The sequence below is a fragment of the Podarcis raffonei genome, chromosome 2, assembly GCF_027172205.1.
Source record: "Podarcis raffonei isolate rPodRaf1 chromosome 2, rPodRaf1.pri, whole genome shotgun sequence".
Lineage (NCBI taxonomy): Eukaryota > Metazoa > Chordata > Lepidosauria > Squamata > Lacertidae > Podarcis > Podarcis raffonei.
This window is the reverse complement of record NC_070603.1, coordinates 59,147,352-59,169,350: the sequence shown is the minus strand read 5'-3', so window position 1 is coordinate 59,169,350 and position 21,999 is coordinate 59,147,352. Positions and strand designations below refer to the sequence as shown.

General features: G+C 39.2%; 1 protein-coding gene across 4 annotated transcripts in view; it reads right to left on the bottom strand.

Moving 5' to 3' along the window:
• The window catches only part of DDX46 (DEAD-box helicase 46), a 38,020-nt gene that overhangs the window by 5,689 nt on the left and 10,332 nt on the right, over positions 1-21,999 (bottom strand). For 2 of the 4 annotated variants that reach the window (XM_053376830.1, XM_053376832.1), the window contains exons 6-22: positions 21,496-21,661; positions 20,227-20,384; positions 19,966-20,079; positions 18,325-18,490; positions 17,667-17,787; positions 16,961-17,136; positions 16,018-16,139; positions 14,821-14,899; positions 12,397-12,479; positions 11,087-11,251; positions 10,306-10,468; positions 10,016-10,209; positions 8,458-8,595; positions 7,281-7,430; positions 6,056-6,256; positions 1,917-2,135; positions 967-1,111 (exon numbers count right to left, since the gene is read on the bottom strand). In XM_053376830.1, the coding sequence (XP_053232805.1) occupies positions 967-1,111; positions 1,917-2,135; positions 6,056-6,256; positions 7,281-7,430; positions 8,458-8,595; positions 10,016-10,209; positions 10,306-10,468; positions 11,087-11,251; positions 12,397-12,479; positions 14,821-14,899; positions 16,018-16,139; positions 16,961-17,136; positions 17,667-17,787; positions 18,325-18,490; positions 19,966-20,079; positions 20,227-20,384; positions 21,496-21,661 (2,560 nt within the window). The remainder of the gene's footprint in view (positions 1-966; positions 1,112-1,916; positions 2,136-6,055; positions 6,257-7,280; positions 7,431-8,457; positions 8,596-10,015; positions 10,210-10,305; positions 10,469-11,086; positions 11,252-12,396; positions 12,480-14,820; positions 14,900-16,017; positions 16,140-16,960; positions 17,137-17,666; positions 17,788-18,324; positions 18,491-19,965; positions 20,080-20,226; positions 20,385-21,495; positions 21,662-21,999) is intronic. The other 2 variants (XM_053376831.1, XM_053376833.1) reach the window with 1 other exon arrangement.

Sequence of the window (21,999 nt, the reverse complement as noted above, 5' to 3'; positions counted from 1 at the left end):
AGCAGCACATATCAGCTGCTGTGCCAACTTTTCTAGAACAAGGCAGAATTCCTTTTTTTGCCCTTTAAGAAAGCAACAATAGATGTGTCTGGGTATCTTTTCACAGGAACACAAGTCACTTAACTTTCAATAATAATAATAATAATAATAATAATAATAATAATAATAATAATAATAATATATTTATACCCCGCCCATCTGGCTGGGTTTCCCCAACCACTCTGGGCGGCTTCCAACAAAATATTAAATACAGTAGTCTATGAAACATTAAAAGCTTCCCTAAACAGGGCTGCCTTTAGATGTCTTCTAAAAGTCTGGTAGTCGTTTTTCTCTTTGACATCTGGTGGGAGGGCGTTCCACAGGGTGGGTGCCACTACTGAGAAGGCCCTCTGCCTGGTTCCCTGTAACTTGGCTTCTCACAGTGAGGGAACCGCCAGAAGGCCCTTGGTGCTGGACCTCAGTGTCCGGGTAGAACGATGAGGGTGGAGACGCTCCTTCAGATATACTGGACCGAGGCCATTTACGGCTTTAAAGGTCAGCACCAACACTTTGAATTGTGCTGGAAGCCAATGTAGGTCTTTCAAGACCGGCGTTATGTGGTCTCGGTGGCCGCTTCCAGTCTTGCTGCCGCATTCTGGATTAGTTGTAGTTTCCGGGTCACCTTCAAAGGTAGCCCCACATAGAGCGCATTGCAGTAGTCCAAGCGAGAGATAACTAGAGCATGCACCATTCTGGCGAGACAGTCTGCGGGCAGATAGTGTCTCAGCCTGTGTACCAGATGGAGCTGGTAAACAGCTGCCCTGGACACAGAACTGTTAGACTAGTTAGCTGCAATGCTTGCTAAAACCACGTCCTATGTGGCATTCAGTTTACATTCACCAGGCGGCTGTAATAGGAGTTTTCCCATAACAATTGTTAGACTGTACTAAATATATTGTTCTAGTGGAAATGATTAGCAATACTCACTCTCAATGGCCAAGTAAATTTTTCGTTCTCCCTCCTTGGGCTCTTTGCCTGGAGGAAAGTATGTTCCTCTGATTGTAATGGCAGCTTCAGAATATTCACTTATTCTGTGCAGGGCTTCCTTTGATGTTACTTTCCACCTGGCAGTCTGTAAAACAAAAGAAGCAAAGAAAAGGAAAGATGCTAAGTATTAAATCTAAAAAGGCTAAGTGGAATTCTAAACAAAGGGACTTCACAGTAAATAGCATAACAGAATGACCGGAAACCAGAAATGGGGAGACAGCGTAAGTGATTAATGCTTTGATATTTAGAATTGTTAAAAAATTATAAGTAACATTTTATAAAAAGTATAATAAGCGCCATTTAATAGTTCTTTTCTTTCATTACTATGTAGGACAATTTTAAAAAGCTAAACACTTCTTAATGTATCAGAAATAGTCTATATAAAACATTATCAGAAGACAGATATATATATATGCGCAAACTGTCCTCAGATAATCATTATATATTATTATAAAACGGCCCTGGTGGAAGTGTAGTTTTGTTTTCTCTGCAGTGAGTTTCTGAAGTGCCTGTATGAGTTGGAAAGAAAAAATATTTGGCAGAATGTCAATGGATTATTAAGTGTGAATATAGTTTATATATTTTTAAAGTAGTTTTCAAGACAACAAAAAATATATTAGTCAGAAAACAAAAAGTAAGGAAATCTTATTCAGTGGAAGAATATCTTTTTCAGTGTGAAAGTTTCAATCCTTCACTAAACCACAAATGCTGCTGACTAGTGAGAAAGTCCATAGTTGCACAGCAGCAGTTAAACAGTTGATAATATTAAGGATGGATATGGCAATTAAGAACCTATGCTAGCAAGAAACTGTCTACTAGATTCCCAGCTAGAGCCCTGAGCTATCCAACCACCATTGCAATATGAAGAATCCACCACCACAAAATCTTGCCTGTGGGAAATCATTGATCTCCAGTTCTTCCTCATATCTTTTAAAAGATTCATTTTGTCCGCCTTCCTGTTTTTCCTCCTCTTGTTTCTCTATGGGCACGTAATTCAGCTTGGCATTGATCTTCTCAGCCAGTTGTTCTGCAATGGTCTTTGCAGATACGGTTGGAGCCTGAATGGTGCCACCCCTCAGGATAGCATTTGTAGCTTGCTGCATCACATCCTGTAATAAGGTATTTTTTTAATAAAACAAAACAAAACAAATTTCAGAAACATACCACACCACAAGGTAGTACAAGAATTTTATCAGCATATGAATGTTGTTTCATAACCATCTGTGCATATATATTCTAAACCTGCACAAATGAGACGTCCCTATCACTGACTAATCCCAAACGCCCTTGGATGTACAAACAAAACAAATGTTGAATTGAAACAAAGACAATATTATCCCAGGATAACTAATCTCATAAATTCCCAGATGGGTAGCCATGCGAGCCTGTTGCAGCAAAAGCAGTTAAAAAGACTGGAAACAAAAATGCTTGTGGTACCTTAAAGGCTAACCAGTTTATTATTGAATAAGCTTTCATGGATGATGAACCATAAAAGTTTATGCCATAATAAATTTCTTAATTTTTAAAGTGCCATAAACTGCTATTTTTAATCATAAAAACGGGCCTTCAGAAAGTCTTTGCATTCTAGTAGCAACTATATATATAAGCACAGCACACCTCACATAAAAAATTGATACAATTATGAGCAGAACCATGCAGTCTTGGTGTTCAAAGTTAAGCCTGAAATCAAACACAGTGTAGTCAGAAATGCACTAGCTATAATCCAGGTTACAGATGTGACATGCCCAGGTTTTGGAAGGAACTGCCAGAATAAATAATGCAGGCTAGGGCCACTGCTGTGACAATCTACAGATCTGCAATACTGGATATATCTTTTATTTAGATAATAAACAACACAGTGTATTTTCCAAGAGTGATCTTGTTCATATATCGTTAGACCCTGAAATTTTAACAGTGGAGCTGCTCTCATTATAGACTTAAACTCATCAATACATTATCAACTGGGCAGGTCAGCTATGGGCCAAATTATAAGTGACTGGAGCAGCTACATGCATTCAAGTATGAAGCAGAACATCTGTCCTTTTTGAATTTTTATTTTATTTTTTGCACCTAGGAGTATATGCCAGTGAGGAGAGCTATTCTTTCCTTTGCCCGACACGGCTGGCTTCCTCTGCTGCAATTATTTTTCTCCCCACTTCAGATATTAGAGTTGGCTGGGAGTGTTCTGAAGCAATGGAGCACAAGGCAAAGTAAGGGATGGCCTAGCTTCCCTCATCCATGTACTATTTTTTATGTCTGCCCAATTAAGGCATGAAAGTGAGACATATTCCTAAATAAACATGGCTGCCCCATCACATCAAGTTTGGCCTAACAAAACTAAAACAGCATTTTGCTACCAATTATGCTTTTAAATGAAAATGCTGAAAAGCGTTAGCAGGCTCTTGTCCAATTTTGCACGGGTTTACATACAGGTATGTCTATAAACATGGCCTAAACTGTATTGTGTTGGCTTGTTTGCAGAATGAGCTTGGACTAACAGCTTTATAATAAGAGGAAAAGAATCTGGAACAGGATTAAGCACTTTCTCAAAACAGCTGCCCCCAAGTTATGACTCCCTTTCCTAGGTTGCAACTCTGTATATGCAACCAAGTGGTGGAGATCCAAAAAGCCCAAGGGTTTCAGGATGCTTTTGTTATACAAAAGAAAACAATGCTAGGCAAAAAACTGTATTTGTAACTCCTCTGTTCCAAACACTGCTGTTCCAGAAATCCACACCTGCATTTTCTGCATGCAATTAGTTGCATGCATCTTTGGATTCTGGCCTAAGTTTGGAATGGGGTTTTACCCTAGTAAAGTGGTACCTTTGGTTAAGAACTTAATTCGTTCTGGAGGTCCATTCTTAACCTGAAACTGTTCTTAACCTGAAGTACAACTTTAGCTAATGGGGCCTCCTGCTGCTGCCGCCGCACAATTTCTGTTCTCATCCTGAAGCAAAGTTTTTAACCCAAGGTACTATTTCTGGGTTAGTGGAGTCTGTAACCTGAAGCGTCTGTAACCCGAGGTACCACTGTACCATGAAATACCTTCTATGAGAAAAACCCTCCGCTTCTTAGCAAAATGAACTCACCCCAAACATAAAATCCTAGGACCAATAGAATTGAAGAGATTACACCCAAAAGTAATATAAAATTAGTATGGTGATGTCTTTTACCAGCTAGTGATTATCTGACTGGCATGCTATTTATTCTCTGAATGATCCCAACCAGTCACTGATCATTCAACTAGCTGTTATAACTGGTTGCTCTTTTTTTTTTGCTGTGACAGGAGGCTTTTCATATGGTTTTATTGCTCTGCTGCATTTATTTATTTATGATTGTAACTAAATTTTTACTGTTTAGTTTTATGTTATGACTGTTAGTTGCTCTGAGAGTCTGTGCTGAAAGAGCAGCAAATAAATTCTGTAGCATTTTAATGCCTCTGGTTACCAAGACAACTGAGGCAACACACTCTCTTTCAGAGCAGTGAAATTACCTCAGCATGCCAAGATAGGAAAAAGTGACTGAGGTGCTTCAGCAATGGGAATGCTCCCGATTTTACTGCACTGTGGCAGTTTCACTGCCACACAGCAAGGCAGGGAGCGTCCACACAGCTGCCTCAGCAACCAGGGCATGTGTCGTACTCCCCTCCCTGATAGTACTGTGGCAGCATGGCCAACACTGGCCATTATAGTATGATTCCCTCTATGTTCCTAGACCGGTTAGAGTAAGTCAGAGAAGATAGCTCAGACCAAAAAAATAAGTGCCAAAATATTGTTGCAGAGAAAAGAGATCCTGTTTAAGGTTTTCCGGAAACTTTGCATTAACTCATGATTCTGGCATGTTCTCCACATTGCACACAAATAGTGGGCAAAATACTGCTCACCTAGGAAGTGGCTCATGCAGAGCAAAAAGTATATGAACAGTAACCCATTTTCAGATTAAAAAATTCCTTCCAGTAGCACCTTAAGAGACCAACTAAGTTTGTTATTGGTATGAGCTTTCGTGTGCATGCACACTTCTTCAGATACACTGAAGCAAAAGTCACCAGACCCTTATATTTTCAGATATTAACTTTATGGCTGAAATAAGTTGGGCCTGTTTAGCATTAGTACATACATATTTATAGTACTGGTGCCCTTTTTTCTTATCTTTTCTTTTCCCTTGTTTTTTGGTCAACAAACATATTACTTAATTTTATTTAATGTCCTCTGGGACTAAATCGGCACCTATTTTTTTGCTATCTATCCCAAACTGGGACTGAAGCGTTCATAAAAAAAATGAGAATTAATGACAAAAATGAGAAAATTCTTATTCGGTAATCACTGTTACTGAGCATGCTAACAGCCAACCACAAAAAAACTGTTCATGCAGAAATACCATTCTACAAAGAACTTTTGTTTAAAAAGGCATTTTTGCATATCAAATATGGTTAATGACTTTTTTTAGGGACCTTGAAAAATTATTAAGGTATTTATAACTTTCATAGTTGGCCCAGTTATTGGCATTAATACTTTGAATTTCTGCATCAACAGTCACATCAAAAACACTTCAAATATTGCCAACATATATGCAGTGGAACTTTTGGTTATCTGGACCTCCCATATATGAATTCCTTTTCATGCCCTGTGCCCCTCTGTTCTGCTAACCAAGTCATCAAATTCCTAGACTGCCCAGCAACATCTGGTTCTTCATCCCTGCTGTAGTGGCTATTCAAAATAAATACTTCACTCCTCACTTCTGGGATAGTTACATATATAGAACCACAGAAAGGCATTAAAAGGGAATGTGAATTTTTTTACTCCTTACTTAACTTAGACTGTATGGTTTTGTTTCTGCACAAATGTAAATCAAAACTGAGCATTTATTAACACAGAACTCTGTAAACAATGTCTACACAATTTTTTACCCCAGTGTAAATGTGTGTGTCTCTTAAGGTTGTCCAGATAATGAGAATTCTGCTGTATGCAGTCGGCAACATATAACATATTCAATAAAAGTTTAGAAATGTTTGCTTTGTAAAGGAGGGTGACCTTAAATTGAAAAGAGACCAATACTTGTGCCTCGGCTCCAAGATTCTTCTGTGCATTGATTCTCAATGCCAATCTCTTAGCAATTTCTAACTTTTCTGCATTTCCTGCTGTTGGGGCAGGAACGTTAGATGTCCCGCCAGATGATGCCATGTCCTTTACTCTTTTCTTTGAATTGAACATACTTTCAATCTGCTCGTCAATCTATTGAAAAAGAAAAAACAATGTAATTTCAAGTTTTTGGAAATCATGGTCAATTCCGTCAGTGGAAGCCCAGTGCAAGGACTTTTCCTTTTGTAATGGGGCTTCTCCCATCTCCTCTCCCTGTGTGACCCCCACAATTGACTCTGGGGGAGGTCAGAACCCCCCAGAAAAGCACACAGTCGAGGCAGGATTGTTCCATCTGATGTGTGCAACTCTGAATTCCACCTATTATATGAATAAAAGCAAAAATCAGTCTCTGAAATAATTCGGCCTGGGGTGTTGACCGTCTCATTTTGAGTGAAAGGCAATAGAAAAATCATCAAAACTTGAAAACCCTGCCTGACCTTCATTATAAACAGTTTCAAGAAAGGCAGATAAATTAGTTCATTGCAGAAAAAAACAATGAGGAGCCTTGTGACTCCTTGAAGTGTAACAAACTTCTTATGACATACAGCTGTCATGGACCAAAATCTACTCCATCAAATGCATCTGATGAAGTGGACTGGACTTTAGTCCCAAAAGTTTATGTATAATAAATCTGTTTGTCTTCAAGGTCTCACAAGGTTCTTTGTTATAAACAGCAGGTAACATCCAGTGATGTCTGCCCAACTGTGCAAGGGACTTCACTTGTGTAACATGACTTCCCTTCCTTTCCTCAACCCTGAAGCACCCCACATGTCCCCAAATCTGATCCTGCGGATCTGTCAATCTTCTGGAGTGAAGCCTGAGAGCTCCCAGGGGCCTACAAAAGGTGAAGACAGGAAAATCCTGCTGCATGAAGGGATGTCCACTTGTGCAAGGTTGGATGCCATCCAGTATTCAGTTTCCATACTTCCATAAATATGAAGCATCTGAATGCCAAAAATCCTTTTAATTGTATGTAAAAAGGAAATTCAGCTAACAAGCAACCATGTTTTTGTGAAATCAATCAGAACAGAAGCAGAAAAAGTGAGTCACAATTCTGTAGTTACTATGTATATATATGAAGTGAATGCTATACTAAAAAGTAAATTTAAATACTTACTGAAACTGCCGTATCTTCATCATCTGAATCTTGCAAGCCAAGTGCAGCTTTCTGTAATTTCTTCCGCTCATTAGCCAAAGCCTCCTCAGTTTCATCAAACTTGAATCCTTTCCCAGAAAACCCGCTGCTCTTCTTAATTGTTTTCCCCTCCTAAAAGGCAAATCTCCTTGTTCAGAAGTCACTCCCACAATATAAAAATTCCAACTTAGCTTTTAATATGTCTATTGCAAATATTTCAGTACTTGTTTATGTTAATGAATGGGGGAGCTGATCCTGCTAAAGTGCTGCTAAGCACTCACAACACATAATGCAGGCAGAAAAATTTCATATGCAGACTTCAACTCCAAATGTAGAAACAAAAAAGCAGATTTAACAGGTATCACACATAAAGTAGAAATATATTTCACCTTTAAAAATAACTACATGGCACCTGTGGAACAAAAAGAACAAATCCACTGAACCCTTATTCTTTTTTAGATATTTCCATGCACACCCAAGCAGCATTTTAACGAAAAACTAAAAAATGAAACTGCAATGCTTTTCAGCTTATAAATCGAGTTATGATGTACATATGCAGCAAAATGGAAGGGACAATAGATAACACCACTTCAAGCTGCAGGTGCTATTTTTTATTGCTCCTTATGTATAAAACTTCCTAGATGTAAAAACAAAAACACAAGGCAGAAAGGTCAAACAAAGGCCACTCCCTTTTCTAGGTTTCTACTAGTGGGAAGTTGTTGCACACAATAGCACTCAAAAATGCCATCACCAAACCAACAGTCTGAAGTAAACTACATTCTTTTACCTCCTTCTCATTATATTATTACCAGGGCTAACGCTACAGCATGGCCTCCAAACTTTAAAAGTACAGCTTGGGTTCAAGAAGCAAAAGGAACAAAGCTCCTGCAAACAAGTACACACAGTGCTCAAATAGGCAGGCTCTATGGCAGACCTCAAGCTACTGTTTGCTTTCTCAGAAAAACATATTTGGATTAGTTTCACTTTTCTCTCCCAACACTCAAAGTGGGAGGTGTTCTTGAGCAGAAGACACTTTGGCTCCAACCCCATAAAAGCTACGTTAAAACTGTGTCCCAACAAGTGCCCATCTGAAGCCTATTTAACAACTGTTTTGTCTTTGCACAAACATTATCAGACAACGGAAAGGTGGATTACTTACAGCCTTCTGCTGATCTTTGAAGTCAGTCCAAAGCTTCTCCAGCTCAGGAGGAACTGGATTACTTGACAACTCCAAAGCTTTAATTATATCACCAGCATACCGTGCTTGATCTTCAGTAATGAAGGTATATGCATAACCCTGTTAATAAAATATTATGTATAAACTTTGGGGGCAGTTATATTTTAGGACACAGCAATCCACCAAGCTAATGTGAAGAACTTAATTCACTGTTTGGGGGCAACCAAATATATAACAAACAGGGTGACAGGTAAGAAGAGCAATCACAAGACACCAGTCTGTTTTAATCTTGTGGTGACTTCTTGACCCACAGGTGAACCAATGGGAATGTAGTCACTGACTTCCGTGGTATCACAGTTCTTTTGCTAAGGTTTCCACAGGACCTGATAGCATTCCAGGATTGACTTTAGCTTTTTTTAAAAGTAAGAGACAGGGGGCAGCATCCAACAAGTCAACTACACTGATGCAAGAAACCTTTGTGTGTGCAACAGCCCACTCATCAAGTCCAGACAGTTGGGGGACTCTGGAGAAGATTTTTTTTTGGGGGGGGAAGGGAACAGAAGATCTGTTGCACCAGCAGAATCCCACTGGCATAGCACTGGAAGCAACCCAGAATTTACATTTTTAAGACTTAATTTTATCTTTCTACATTTCTTTTATAAAAAGGTCTTCTTTAAAAAATAACCTCATTTAAAAAGAAACTGGAACAATGCAAACATATGCTGTACATAGACATTATCCATAGTTCAGTGCAACATGAATTAGCATGCTAATTTGTTCCAGGACTGCAGTGATCTTACTGTACCTGCATATGAATATGGTTGCCTTGAAGCCAACATAATTCTACAGTACAAAACTGGTGTGGGATGCATGGCCAATAGAATCTGAATTATGCCTTGAGGTTACACAATGGCTTTATATAGTTACAAACCAATATAAGATTATTATCATTATCATCTTCTGATCTAACTGAGTGATCAGTTAGAACACATGCTTGTTCAGAAAACATGTATGTCAAAATGAACTTCCTGCTGATTTAAATTATGACTTAGATCAGATTTAATATAGGTAAAGGGACCCCGACCGTTAGGTCCAATCGTGACCGACTCTGGGATTGCGGCGCTCATCTCGCTTTACTGGCCGAGGGATCCGGCATACAGCTTCCGGGTCATGTGGCCGCATGACTAAGCCACTTCTGGTGAACCAGAGCAGCGCACGGAAACACCATTTACCTTCCTGCCGGAGCGGTACCTATTTATCTACTTGCACTTGCAAGTATTTATCTACTTGCAGGAGCAGGGACCAAGCAACGGGAGCTCACCCCGTCGCGGGGATTCAAACCGCTGACCTTCTGATTGGCAAGTCCCAGGCTCTGTGGTTTAACCCACAGCGCCACCCGCGTCCCTAGATTTAAAATAGCCTTTATTTAAAACTGATCCACCTGCAGTGTTCTACAAATTCTCTACCTCCAGCAAACAAAATCATCTTTATGAGAGTACTGTTTTTAGCAGTTTATTCATAAAACATATTGCATACATACTTTGTTGCCTGCTCGTCCGGTTCTGCCTGCTCTGTGCACATAATCCTCATAATGATTGGGGCAGCTGTAGTTGACTACAAGCATAAGATGTTTTACATCAAGACCTCGGGCTGCCACAGATGTGGCCACAAGAAGCTTGCACACTCCACTCTTAAAATCATTGATTATGCTATCTCTGTCATATTGGTCAATACCTGTGGAGGACACATAATACAGATGTTGAGAAATGACATTATTCAGGTTTCCTTACTCTAGTTATATAGATGTAATGACTGAATAATATCCATTACCTCCATGAAGAGAGAGGCAGGGATAAGAGGCTCTCATTAAGTCTTTCAGCAATCCATCAGCATGTTCTTGTTTATCTACAAATATAATGACAGCTCCTTGTTCCTGATAATGTCCCAATAATTCAAGTAACTTCAAAAACTTGTTCTCCTCCTCTATGACAATCTGAAAGAACAACATAGTTTAAGGAGACAGCATCTCGTGGGTAATTGCTTAAATTGGCTTCCAGTGATACTGGAAGTAAAAATCAAGTATGTCAATATACAGTTCTCTTCCATCTCAACTCTATGATTCTTGCTTTAATTTTGATAGTGCAAATTGCTAAATTTTGCAAGAAAAACTACAGCTGCATCTAAGGAAGTGGGTCAAGGCTCTGCTCTTCTTCTCTTGCTTTTGGGAGTTGGGGAGTCACCCTGCTATGAAAGAAGTACAAGAAAGAGCTGTGCTGCTAGGAAGCTCCCATTATATATAAGCTTCCTGGCACAACAGTTCATAGACTGTGGATACAAATAGTAACACTGGTCGAAGGAAAAATAAATAATATCCTTGGTATAAGGAAAAATAAATCTCACTACTGTAAGATATTTTTGTCACTAGCCAAAGCCATGTAAGACAAGGATAAACATAATCACTATTCCCTACTTTGTAAAGTGAATGTATTTTAGAGGTCTATTTTTTCAAAACAATCCAGAGCTGAAGCCTTCTTGGATGTATAGTTTTGTATGTACAACTGAGTTTTGAGCAGTTTGTTGCAAATGCAGCAGATGTATTCCTGAAACTTACCACTTTTTGTTCCACATCAGAGCAGACGACACTTCTACCACCAACTTGGACTTCTATTGGCTTGCTTAATATTCGACGAGCTAAAGCCTCCATGGCTCTAGGGAAGGTAGCAGAGAACATAACAGTCTGGCGATCAGGTCTCACATTGTCTACAATGCGCATAACCTAAAGCAAGTTCAAAGGGAAGGTTAACACCACAATTCTCCAAATCAAATTACTTGCACCTTAGCTCATGCAATACAATGCAAAACCTTACATAGACAGTTCTGGGAAACATTTTAGTAACCAAACATTTTTGCAAAAGCCTATGGAAGATAGCAGGCATAGGCAAACTCAGCCCTCCAGATGTTTTGGAACTACAACTCCCATGATCACTAGCTAACAAGATCAGTGGTCAGGGATGATGGGAATTGTAGTCCCAAAACATCTGGAGGGCTGAGATTACCTATGCCTGGTTTACCCCAACACTTTACATTGGTTGTACAAATACTCAAATAGCAATATGCTCTCAGTGCTTTTTCATTTACTGAAAGAAAATTGTAATTGGAAAGCAAGTGAATATTGGGGACATTGTTTACTGTTGGGCATGGGACAATCTCCTATAAGGATTATTTTTGCAGGTCTAGTTCTGTACAAATTCTGCAACAAAAAGTGCAGAACAACCCTCCTGCATTCTACAGGAAAGAAACTTCAGTGTCTACATTAGTGGTGGCTAATCTTTCTGATAAGTTTGCCACAAGCATAAGCCTTCTAGAGTTTCTTAAATACATCCCTTTTGTTGTTGCCTGATGCTATTTTGTATATAGTCTACTGAACTGGGGAGCAGGCAGCACTATAGGGCTAAGTATGTGCCAGCCAAGCCTGTGAACTTTCCAGGCACCCATTTCAGATTAATCAAGTATGTTCTAAACAATGGATGGAAGAACTATTTTTGTCTTGGGAGCTGAAATCACTTTTAGGCATCTTTCAGAGGCCACATGGGCAAGGGCAGAGGTAACGATGGGCAGAACAAATATTAATTTTGCTTTGTACAGCAAACTAGTTTCTACACCTGTTTACACATCCTTCTCTATCTTCCATCCAGCCAAGCAAGTAGCATTATTAGTGTTCAAGGACAAACTGACACTAGGCAAAACACTCAAGGATGGTGCAAAGCAGGGCCAGGATGTGGTTTAGGGAGAGTCCCAAGGACCAGATAGAAAGACCTGGAGGGTTGCAATATGGCCCAAGGTCTGAACTAAAACGACACACATAACTTCTTCCAACTCTACAATACAATTATTCTAAGTCTAGTAGTTTCCCATTCTCACCTGAGGCTCAAAGCCCATATCAAACATTCTATCAGCTTCATCAAGGACAACATATGTCACTCTCCGAAGATTTGTCACTCGACCTATGAAAAGGCGAGAGAAAAATAAAGAGAAACAAGAATAAATCTAAAGGCCATTTTTCTTCAACAGCAAATGTAAATAAAATGGTACATATTCTGACTACTGGCTAAACAAACATTAAATGTTATATTTATTTTAGAAAAGCAATTTGCTAAATGCCTTATCTCTTGCTCCATTGACATTTTGGCAATTGTGTACTGATGCACAAGGCCCATTATTTTGTCAAACTCCTCTCTTGCATACCAGTACAGGGCCAGAAGAACCTGTAAAATTCAGAAAACAGCCCTCACCAAAACACATCATAAAACTAAGACTGAGGTGAAGCAACGAGCCACATCAGCCACTATCTGTGAGCGCCACCTAGAAAAAAACATATTAGAGATTACAGCGCATGTGTGGAAGGCAAAGTTCAAGAGCTAACTGAAGAAGCCCCACAAAAGCCTCTACATAGATTATTATTTGAAATATTTATGATGGGTGAAAGCAACCACAAAGAAGACAAGAGTTTTGTCACTGTTTTCGTCAGAAGCAGCACCTCTCACACTGATTTGAAGATAAGGAGAATCATCTAGACAGCAGCTAACAACAGGAATTGTATAAGCCACATTTCCCATACCTTCAGACACACCTTAACACTTATACTTCAGTCTTTAAAAGGCTACCCCAATTGTAGTGGCAAATGGGCCTATGCATAGTATGTCTTTTGTCTTATTTTAAGGTCTAAACTCAAAGAATTTGTTTTTAAAAATAAATCACAACCGATTCTTTCAGAAGTGCCAATACAAAATGCACTTGAAGCTAAACTTAAATGTTGTACACAGTAGCAATTCTACATTATATGATTGAACTGAAGAACCCCCATATGTAAGTAGAACACACTTCCCTACACACATTGCATATGCAATTTGTGGGTCCCCCCGCCATTAGCAGCAACATCTAAAGCCCTCCCCCCACCACACTAGGGGGTCATGAATCAGTGTGAAGCACAGGGTGTGGATGAAAAAATAAGGGGTGGGGTCAGAAGAACACATACACACCCTGCATTTGTGGTAGTGCTGTCCACTTGGGATTTTAGGATCCAATCTCATGTGATTCGGAATTACATGAGAGCAGATTGAGTTTTAACAACAAAACCCTTAGACACTTAAAACTAGGGAAGAATTGAAATGTCTAAAACCCGCAGGTATTGCTGCTTCTATATGCTGTAAAGGGAATGGGTAAGGCAGGAAAAACCCTACCCAACCTCCTCTGAACATGGGAAGAGCAGAACCCTGACATGAAGTTTGGGGTACATTACAATCTAAGAAAGCATGGAACTTTCTCCACAGCTTAGGGGTTATGCACTCCACCACAAGCTCCCTTCCAGGTGATTCTTTAATTCTGCAGATCCCTAGGTTACTTCCACCCCAATCATCAATTATGATCTGAATTTCTCAACTACTTATTTGGATGCCGGACTGAGTTACACACAAGGGGACACACAATTTAGCTATTCTGAAGCAAGGATATTGCTTTAAAGAAAAGGAAGAGGAAAAGCTGTTTTAATGTGGCTTTTAGGGTAGCTAATTTAAAGCGGATAAAAGGTAAATCTCCTTCTTCAGGACTAAATACATATGTTATTATCCCATTTTAATTGGCAGAATTTTCATTATTTATTCAGCTCCTAAAAGTATACATTGCTTGGGAACTGCAATGATGTACCTACCTTTGATGGCTTAAGTCTTGGAAGCCCAGTTCTATAATTCTTGAAGGAACTTTTCCCACAGAAGTCAAATGTCAACAGTTTAGTAGAGGTTTTGAAGTACAATATTTAAGCAAATCAAACATTATTTGACAAGCATGCAATACGGAAATAAAAAGCATTTTAAAGCTGCAATATCTCTGTTTAGTATATTGTTTGGTACTAAGAAGGAAAACTTACGATATATGAGAGAAATTTCATGTTTTAGTTGAAAAAGAATTGTGGATTTACTTCAATTTAGAAATGTGCAGCTATATTTCCTTCAACTAAAGTTAATGTTGCATTAATGTCAACAACCATCAGACAGGCAGCATAACTTCAAACTAAGAAACAGTAATCCTAAGTAAGCCAATTTTGAAGTTGAGATATAAATCTAAAATGCATGTACTTGTTCTAAGAAATTCTTAAGAGTTACTGTCCTTCACTTATAAGACCTACATCTAAAAGTTATTGGAAAGAACCATTTTTATGACTATATTCACGATATCTGATATCACAGCTTCAAGAAATACATAACTTCCAGAATTCCATTTATGAATATGAATAAAATGTTCCATTTATTTATCATTAAAGAAAATCATTAAATGAAAGTTTCTTCTTACCATTGTTAGCTGCTAACATGTCAATCATGCGGCCAGGTGTGCAAACGATTATTTCAGCACCCCTTTTCAGTTCAGCAATCTGGTTATAAAATAAGTTGAGGAAAATTAAAATATTTAACACTTATGGTATTATCAGCAACCCTTAAGCAATTTATTCTACTCATCAGTGATTTACTACCAATTCCCTCAGCTGTAAACATTAAAGGTTGGGGGTACTATTCCCCTGCAACATCTGATTGGCTCATTTTTTGTCAGTTAAAACAATCAAAACATAGTAAGATGCTTGCAAACACCTTACTATGGTGTCCTACAAAGATTAATCTGCAGTTGGCTAGCTCAGGGCGGCCTTTTGTTTGTAGAAGGCAAAGTCTGCATTCAACCTATTGTAATTTAAATTGCCTTGGGTGGTATCCAGCTTTTACTGCAGACCCAGTGAAATTAATGGAGCTAACGTAGCCATGTTGATTAATTTCAATGGGTCTATTCCAAATAAAACTTAGTTGAATACTGCGCTCTTGTTTTGTGGCAGAGTTTAGACTCAATACATTCCATTTCTTGTGAATTATTAAGTGTGGAATGTCCCAAATATACAACTGGGAAACTCCCAAATACTATCTAAATTGTGAAAGCAACTCTGCAGTCAAAACAACAGCTGTGGGTTCAACAACAAAACTGAAAGTTCATAAAAATTTTACCAGAATAGGAACACATTCATTTTCATAGATCTGTAGAGTTGGCAGAGACCACAAAGGTAATCTAGTCCAACCCCCTGCAAGCAATGTAAGAATCTTTTGCCCAATCTTTTGCTTGAACCCATGACCCAGAGATTAAGAGTCTCATGTTCTACCTACTGAGCTACTAAGATGGTGATTTTGCTGAATCCTTCAGCAAAAAGCCCCCTTTGCTAATGTATGCATCAGAGAAGAAATAGGAACTCCCCCCCCCCCCCCGATGGGTGTCCTGTCCCTCTTGGGGTGGGTGTAGTGTGGAATAGCCATGGAAGGCTGCTGCAAGAGCAGAGCCCAGCTCATGCCTCTCTGGATCCAAAATAGTAACCTTTGCATTCTCTCTAAATTAAACAACTGTTACAGAGAAGCTACTTGAAACCTAAAAAAAAAAAAAGATTCCAAACATATTCTGCACCGATAGCAACACAAATCAAGACACTATGAATAGAGAGACAAGATTTATATGTACCTGTTCACTTATTCCTGTTCCTCCATATACACATACAACTCTAACCCCAAGTGTCTTTGAGAACTTCTTACACTCCTTTGTAATCTGTAAAGCCAGCTCTCGAGTAGGAGTCATAATAACAGCTGAAAAGAACAAAGCAGTGTCATTACAAAAATCCTGACTCTTTACTCATAAACAAATCTCACCATTTTCAGAACCTTACTTCCAACACATGCTTAGAAGGTAGCGAGATTTCCTTCCACAAAAGAAATCCAATTTCTAGAATGACACTATTTTCTTTTGTGAGAGAAATCTAATATGTCACAGTAATAGGTATTTTATAGATGTATAGGATTTTATGTACAATGTAAAAGTGTGTAAAGAAACAAGGAAAATATGAATTTCATTCAATTTCTTCCCATTAAGCCATGAACTTGCTTTTTTTAGATAACAAATTGGCAAAGCTCTAGCTTGGTGGCTTACAGGCACATTCAGACAACCATCCTTCGCATTTTGTTTCAGTTTTGTTCCTGATTTTGCTGCACATTTCCTGCTGTGCTCCATTCTCCTTTGAACTGCAACCTGGTGCTTTTCCTTAGTAAATCCTGAAGTTGCTTAGTAGCACCCAGTACCTCAATATATATGAGGCAGTGTTTGGGAAGAAAGATTGGGGAGGGAAGGAAACTTGAGGATGGCTCCATAAACTAATCCACACATATTCTGCTAGAAGAAATTAACATTTTAGATACACCTGCAACACAGAAGCAAAGCATATCCTGTATTGTCTTCCCCTTCGCCTGGCAAGGAGAACAGTTACCAAATTTAATAGTGAAATTATAACTATATAGCACAAGCAGGCATTTCCTTTCATAGTTCACTTCCAAGTTCATGGTTGATCCATTAAATTAATTATTAACCTGCACACAAACAGCATGGCATTAAAAAAAATGTCGCTATCATGTACCTATTGGACCCTCTCCTTCTTCTAGTGGTCTCTGATCCATGATGTGCCTGAACATGGGCAACAGAAAAGCAATAGTCTTTCCACTTCCTGTTTTAGCAATGCCAATCAAATCGCGTCCACCCATAATTGCAGGTATAGCCTGGGCTTGGATAGGGGTGGGCTTCTCATAGCCATGCCTTAAAGGAAATCAGAGATTGTATGTTAAGAACCTGCACATTCTATTATGCACATCAAAAAAAAAAATTACAGTCAAATTATTAATTGAAATTAAAATACATCACAACATATATATGATTAGTGAACAAGTGACACTAACTAATTAAGTTACCTGTAGCTACCCTGAAATCTTGAATTTGCATGGCTTTGTTAGATAATTTCTTTTACACAGACCCACATGGTAACTGTGTGCTGCAAACAAATATCTACCAAACTTTTAGAAGACATTTGAAGGCAGCCCTGTTTAGGGAAGCTTTTAATGTTTAATAGGTTATTGTATTTTAGTGTTTTGTTGGAAGCTGCCCAGAGTGGCTGGGAAAATCCAACCAAATGGGCGGGGTATAAATAAATAAATTATTTATTAATTATTATTATTATTATTATTATTAATATTATTATTATTATTAGCACAAGTCAGAAAGCAAAGACACAAGGAGAATTCATATACACTTCAAGACATGCATGCTTCATTTTGCTGTTGTTCACTTACTTTTTCATGGAATTCAGGATTTTCATAGAAATACCACACTGTACCCAGGTTTTAATTGGCTTAGGACATCCTTTACCCTTGACTATAATTCCTTCCATTTCCAGCCTATATGCATTCACCTCTGAAACACAATCCAGATTAGCATACTGATTAACTTATCCACATAAATCAATGCCCTCTTGTAAGATATTCTCTGTACATGTGATATTATTGACCTCTGCATCAATGTTTTTGATAAAGCATATTGAGATTTCCAATAAGCTTTCTATGTTGTAAGCGTGACTACAAAAGACAGTGTTATGCATTAATATAGGCATTAATATATGTTGATGACTCTCTTTTCCTAACACAGTAAGCCCACAACTTATGCGTAATTAACTTGTGTACATTCAGCTTTAAGCACTTGGAGAAAAATAAAAGGGGGGGGGGAGGGTGTGGGTGTTCAGGAGAAAATAATTTGGCAATCCCACCAACATTGTACCCAATGCTTTAGACTATATACGAAATTGGCTTTAGTGCAATCCCGAGAATGTAGCCCCCACATAAGCTTGAAGGCTTACTGTATGCCAGGTGTCTCCCAACGTATTTTTATCCATGGTCATCTGAAATGCAACAGCTCTGAAACTAGAGTTACTACTACTTTGACGGTTGTTATTACCTTCCTGAGTCATCTTAGCCAGCTCTGGGACTTCAACATAGAAGTTTTTCCTGTAGGGCTCATATTCAATTTTCCCATGATCCACTGGTTCCAGCAATTTCCTATGTTTGGTCTGGTACCCTGTCAGTGCAGTCTGGAGATCTACTTCCTCCTCTTCAGAAGAATACTGTTGAGTTATAAAATAAAAAAGCCAAACATTCAGGCAAAGTAATATTCAGGCAAAATCTGCTTTCTGCAGAGCATGTGTACCTTACCTTGCTAACTGAAAGTTATACTAAGAGCAGACTAGGGCTGGGCATGAACTGGTTTCCAATATAGCAATACATCACCAGCTAAACATCATGGTACAGTGGTACCTCTGGTTAAGTACTTAATTCGTTCTGGAGGTCCGTTCTTAACCTGAAACTGTTCTTAACCTGAAGCAACACTTTAGCTAATGGGGCCTCCCGCTGCTGACATGCCACCGCCACACGATTTCTGTTCTCATCCTGAAGCAAAGCTCTTAACCAGAGGTACTATTTCTGGGTTAGTGGAGTCTGTAACCTGAAGCGTCTGTAACCTGAAGTGTATGTAACCCGAGGTACCACTGTATATCACAATATCTGATATGTGAAATAAGGAAGGAAATATGCAGAGGCGAAGAGGACAATGTCCTAGCAACTGCTACTACTTACAGGTCTAAAACTGATAAATCGTGTTATTATCGATCACCTCATGGCCACTTTCAGCAGCAGGATAGCCAAAATTCATCCAAATGAGACTTTTGGTCTGGGACTTGGCAAATGGTGGTACTCAGGACAATCCAAAGTATGGTGATGAGTCATAGTGAGTAGAAATAATCTGGGACTGCTAGACTGCCAGCAGGCCTGCTAGATGGCAGAGGCAGCAGCAGCCTTGCAGTGGCAAAATCAACAACGGGGGGGGGGGCAGTAGCCACGGCAGCCTGGCAGCAGTGGCACAATAATCAGCAGCCTGAGAAGCCTTGTCATGGCAATGGGCAGCAGCAGCGACAGCATCCTGAGAGGCCTTGTCGTGGTGGCGTCAGTAGTAGTGGCCTTCAAGGCCTTGCCACAGTGGCAAAAGTGGCAACGGCCTGCAAGCCTTTCTCAAGGCGGTGGCGGCAGCACCGGCCTGTGAGTCCTTGTAGTGGTGGCAGGAGACGCTAGAAGAAGCAGAGGTGGCCTGCAAGGCCTTGCTGAGGCAGGCTGCCACAGCTTCTACCACCACCTCCCACTACCGCCAGGAGGATTTGCAGGCCGCCACCACTTCTTTCCACCATGGCAAGGCCTCGTAAGCCCCCACTACTATTGCCGCCCTCTTCTGTTGCCACCATAAGGCCTCGCAAGATGCTTATCCTAATCCTTCTTACTTCTAATTATTATCAGTGACTCTGCAGTTCTGAAAGTATAAATCTCAAAAGGAAGGTATTAAGACTTAAGTATAGGCAAATGCCATTATATTTCACAATGCCTATGGCAACTCTTCATTTTTCCTGTGGGAAATATACAGTTTTGCATATAGATTGGTGAACACCACAAAACTGGGTTACATACATGGTTAAAACAAACTGTTTTCTAAAATCTATAAACTTGATAGGGGATTTCATATGGCAAAATAAACAATTTGGCATGTTGTAATTACCTCCATTGCATCTTGGTCATTCACCATAAGTTCTCCTTTCTTCTTTTCTGTTTCTGGAGATGCTTTTTTGGTTTTCACCACTGTTACTACTTTAGTAACTGTTGGCCCAGATTTCTTTAAAAAGAAAAGGTCATAAACATTAGAAATTTTACAAGCCATCCTACTAGCAAACCCTATAGGGTACTAGTTTTGATCTCATATATTTCAGATTTAATGCACATATACTATTTTAAGACCTGAACATGATTTTTTTAAATTTACCTTTTCACTTCCACCTCCACCTCCACCTTTTACACTTCTCATATTGAACTTCTTAACCTCTTCTTTCACTTCTTCCATATATGCATCTAATGGATCAAGTTCTTCATCTTCAATCTCATTACCTTCCTTTTCCCCTTCTGCAGTTTCTTCATCATCATCTAATGCAAAAAGAGATTTTAGCAGTATTTAATACCATTCTGAGATACAAGAAGTTTGCACAATTACAATTCATGCTTTCATAAACAAATGAATCAAATTGTTTCTTCTTGCCAAACAACTTGGAAAACTCTTAACACTTGCATGCATCCATTTATCATCATCATTATAATATTTGTATACTGTATTCATCCAAAGATCACAGAGTGGTTCACAACATAAAAATAGAAAATGAGAACACAAATACATAAATATAATAAAAACAAATCCCCTCCCACAAACACGTTTAAGAGGCCATAGAATATTTAATCAGGCAAAGGCCTACTTATAGAGAAACATTTACACCTGGTACCTAAAGATATGTAATGAAGGCACCAAGCAAGCTGCCCTTGGGACAGCATTCCACAAACAGGGATACACCACAAAATAGGCCCATTCTTATGTTGCCACTCTCTGGACCTCCCATGGAGGGGGCACACAAAGGACCTCAGATGATGATCTCTGGGTCAGTTCATATAGGCTCAGAAGCTTAACATGGGCCCAACCCAATGGCCTGGGTTTGCACATCACTGTAAACCAATGAATGATTTATCATGACAATGCAAAAATGCTGGTTCCCAACAAGGAGCGTGCACCTATTTTGCTCCTCCCCAGCATGGGATGGCAGCTAAGCCAAGGTTTGGCTTAGTGTGTCGTCTGAATATGGGATTGTGGCTAATGTCTCCCCTACCTAACTAGGACCCGTAACTTCAAACCTTGGCTACATATCATAGTTCAGGAGAGACCTCAACCATGATCCTGGGTTCAGACAACACACTGAACCAAACCTCGGCTTAGCTGCTACACAGCAGCAAACTAAGAAGTCTGGGAAGGAGTAAAGCGGGTGTTATTTCCTCCTTGGGAGTTTAAATATTTGCATACTATCGGCTATGGTTTGGGCTTAGCATGACATGCAAATGCAGCCCATATCTTCCCCTCTCCCTTAACCACTTTGAATGCAAAAAAGTAAAGTACATATGACATTGTACAGCACATGATCTTCCACATCTGCACATGTTCAACAGCAACAAAAAGGCTTCCCTTCCCACAGTTAGTTACATAAGAAGTTAATACCATCATCATCTTCTAAGCTCCATTTTTTCCCCTGCTTCATTTCTTCAATTTCTTTCTTTAGTTCTCCTATATTTTCCATAGCTTTTTTGCGCTGTTCTTCTCTCCATTTCTCTACTCTTTCTTTTCGCTTCCTCATTTCCTCTTCTAGTTTGTTCTGATCGAAATTCTGAGGGAGAAAAAGCAACCATATGCAGTTACTGATCACTGACATGAACTCTGTTTTTCTAAAAGGAGATGCAAGACATAGCCAGTCACATCCAACATAAAATCTTGGGAAACTCATGTGTAACAATACAAGTCTACTCTCTTGGAGAATTAAGTACTGTCATTCCGTGCCTTGGACAGCTACTGTGTTTCATTCACTAATGAAGCAAAACATAAGCAGCAGAACATAGGAAAAAGCAAGCAGGTTCCAGCTGCACAGCTGTAATTACAAGAAACTGTTGTTACAGCAGCAGTAAGTAAATGCGCACAGTCACAACACAAATGTAGCTTATGTTCTAC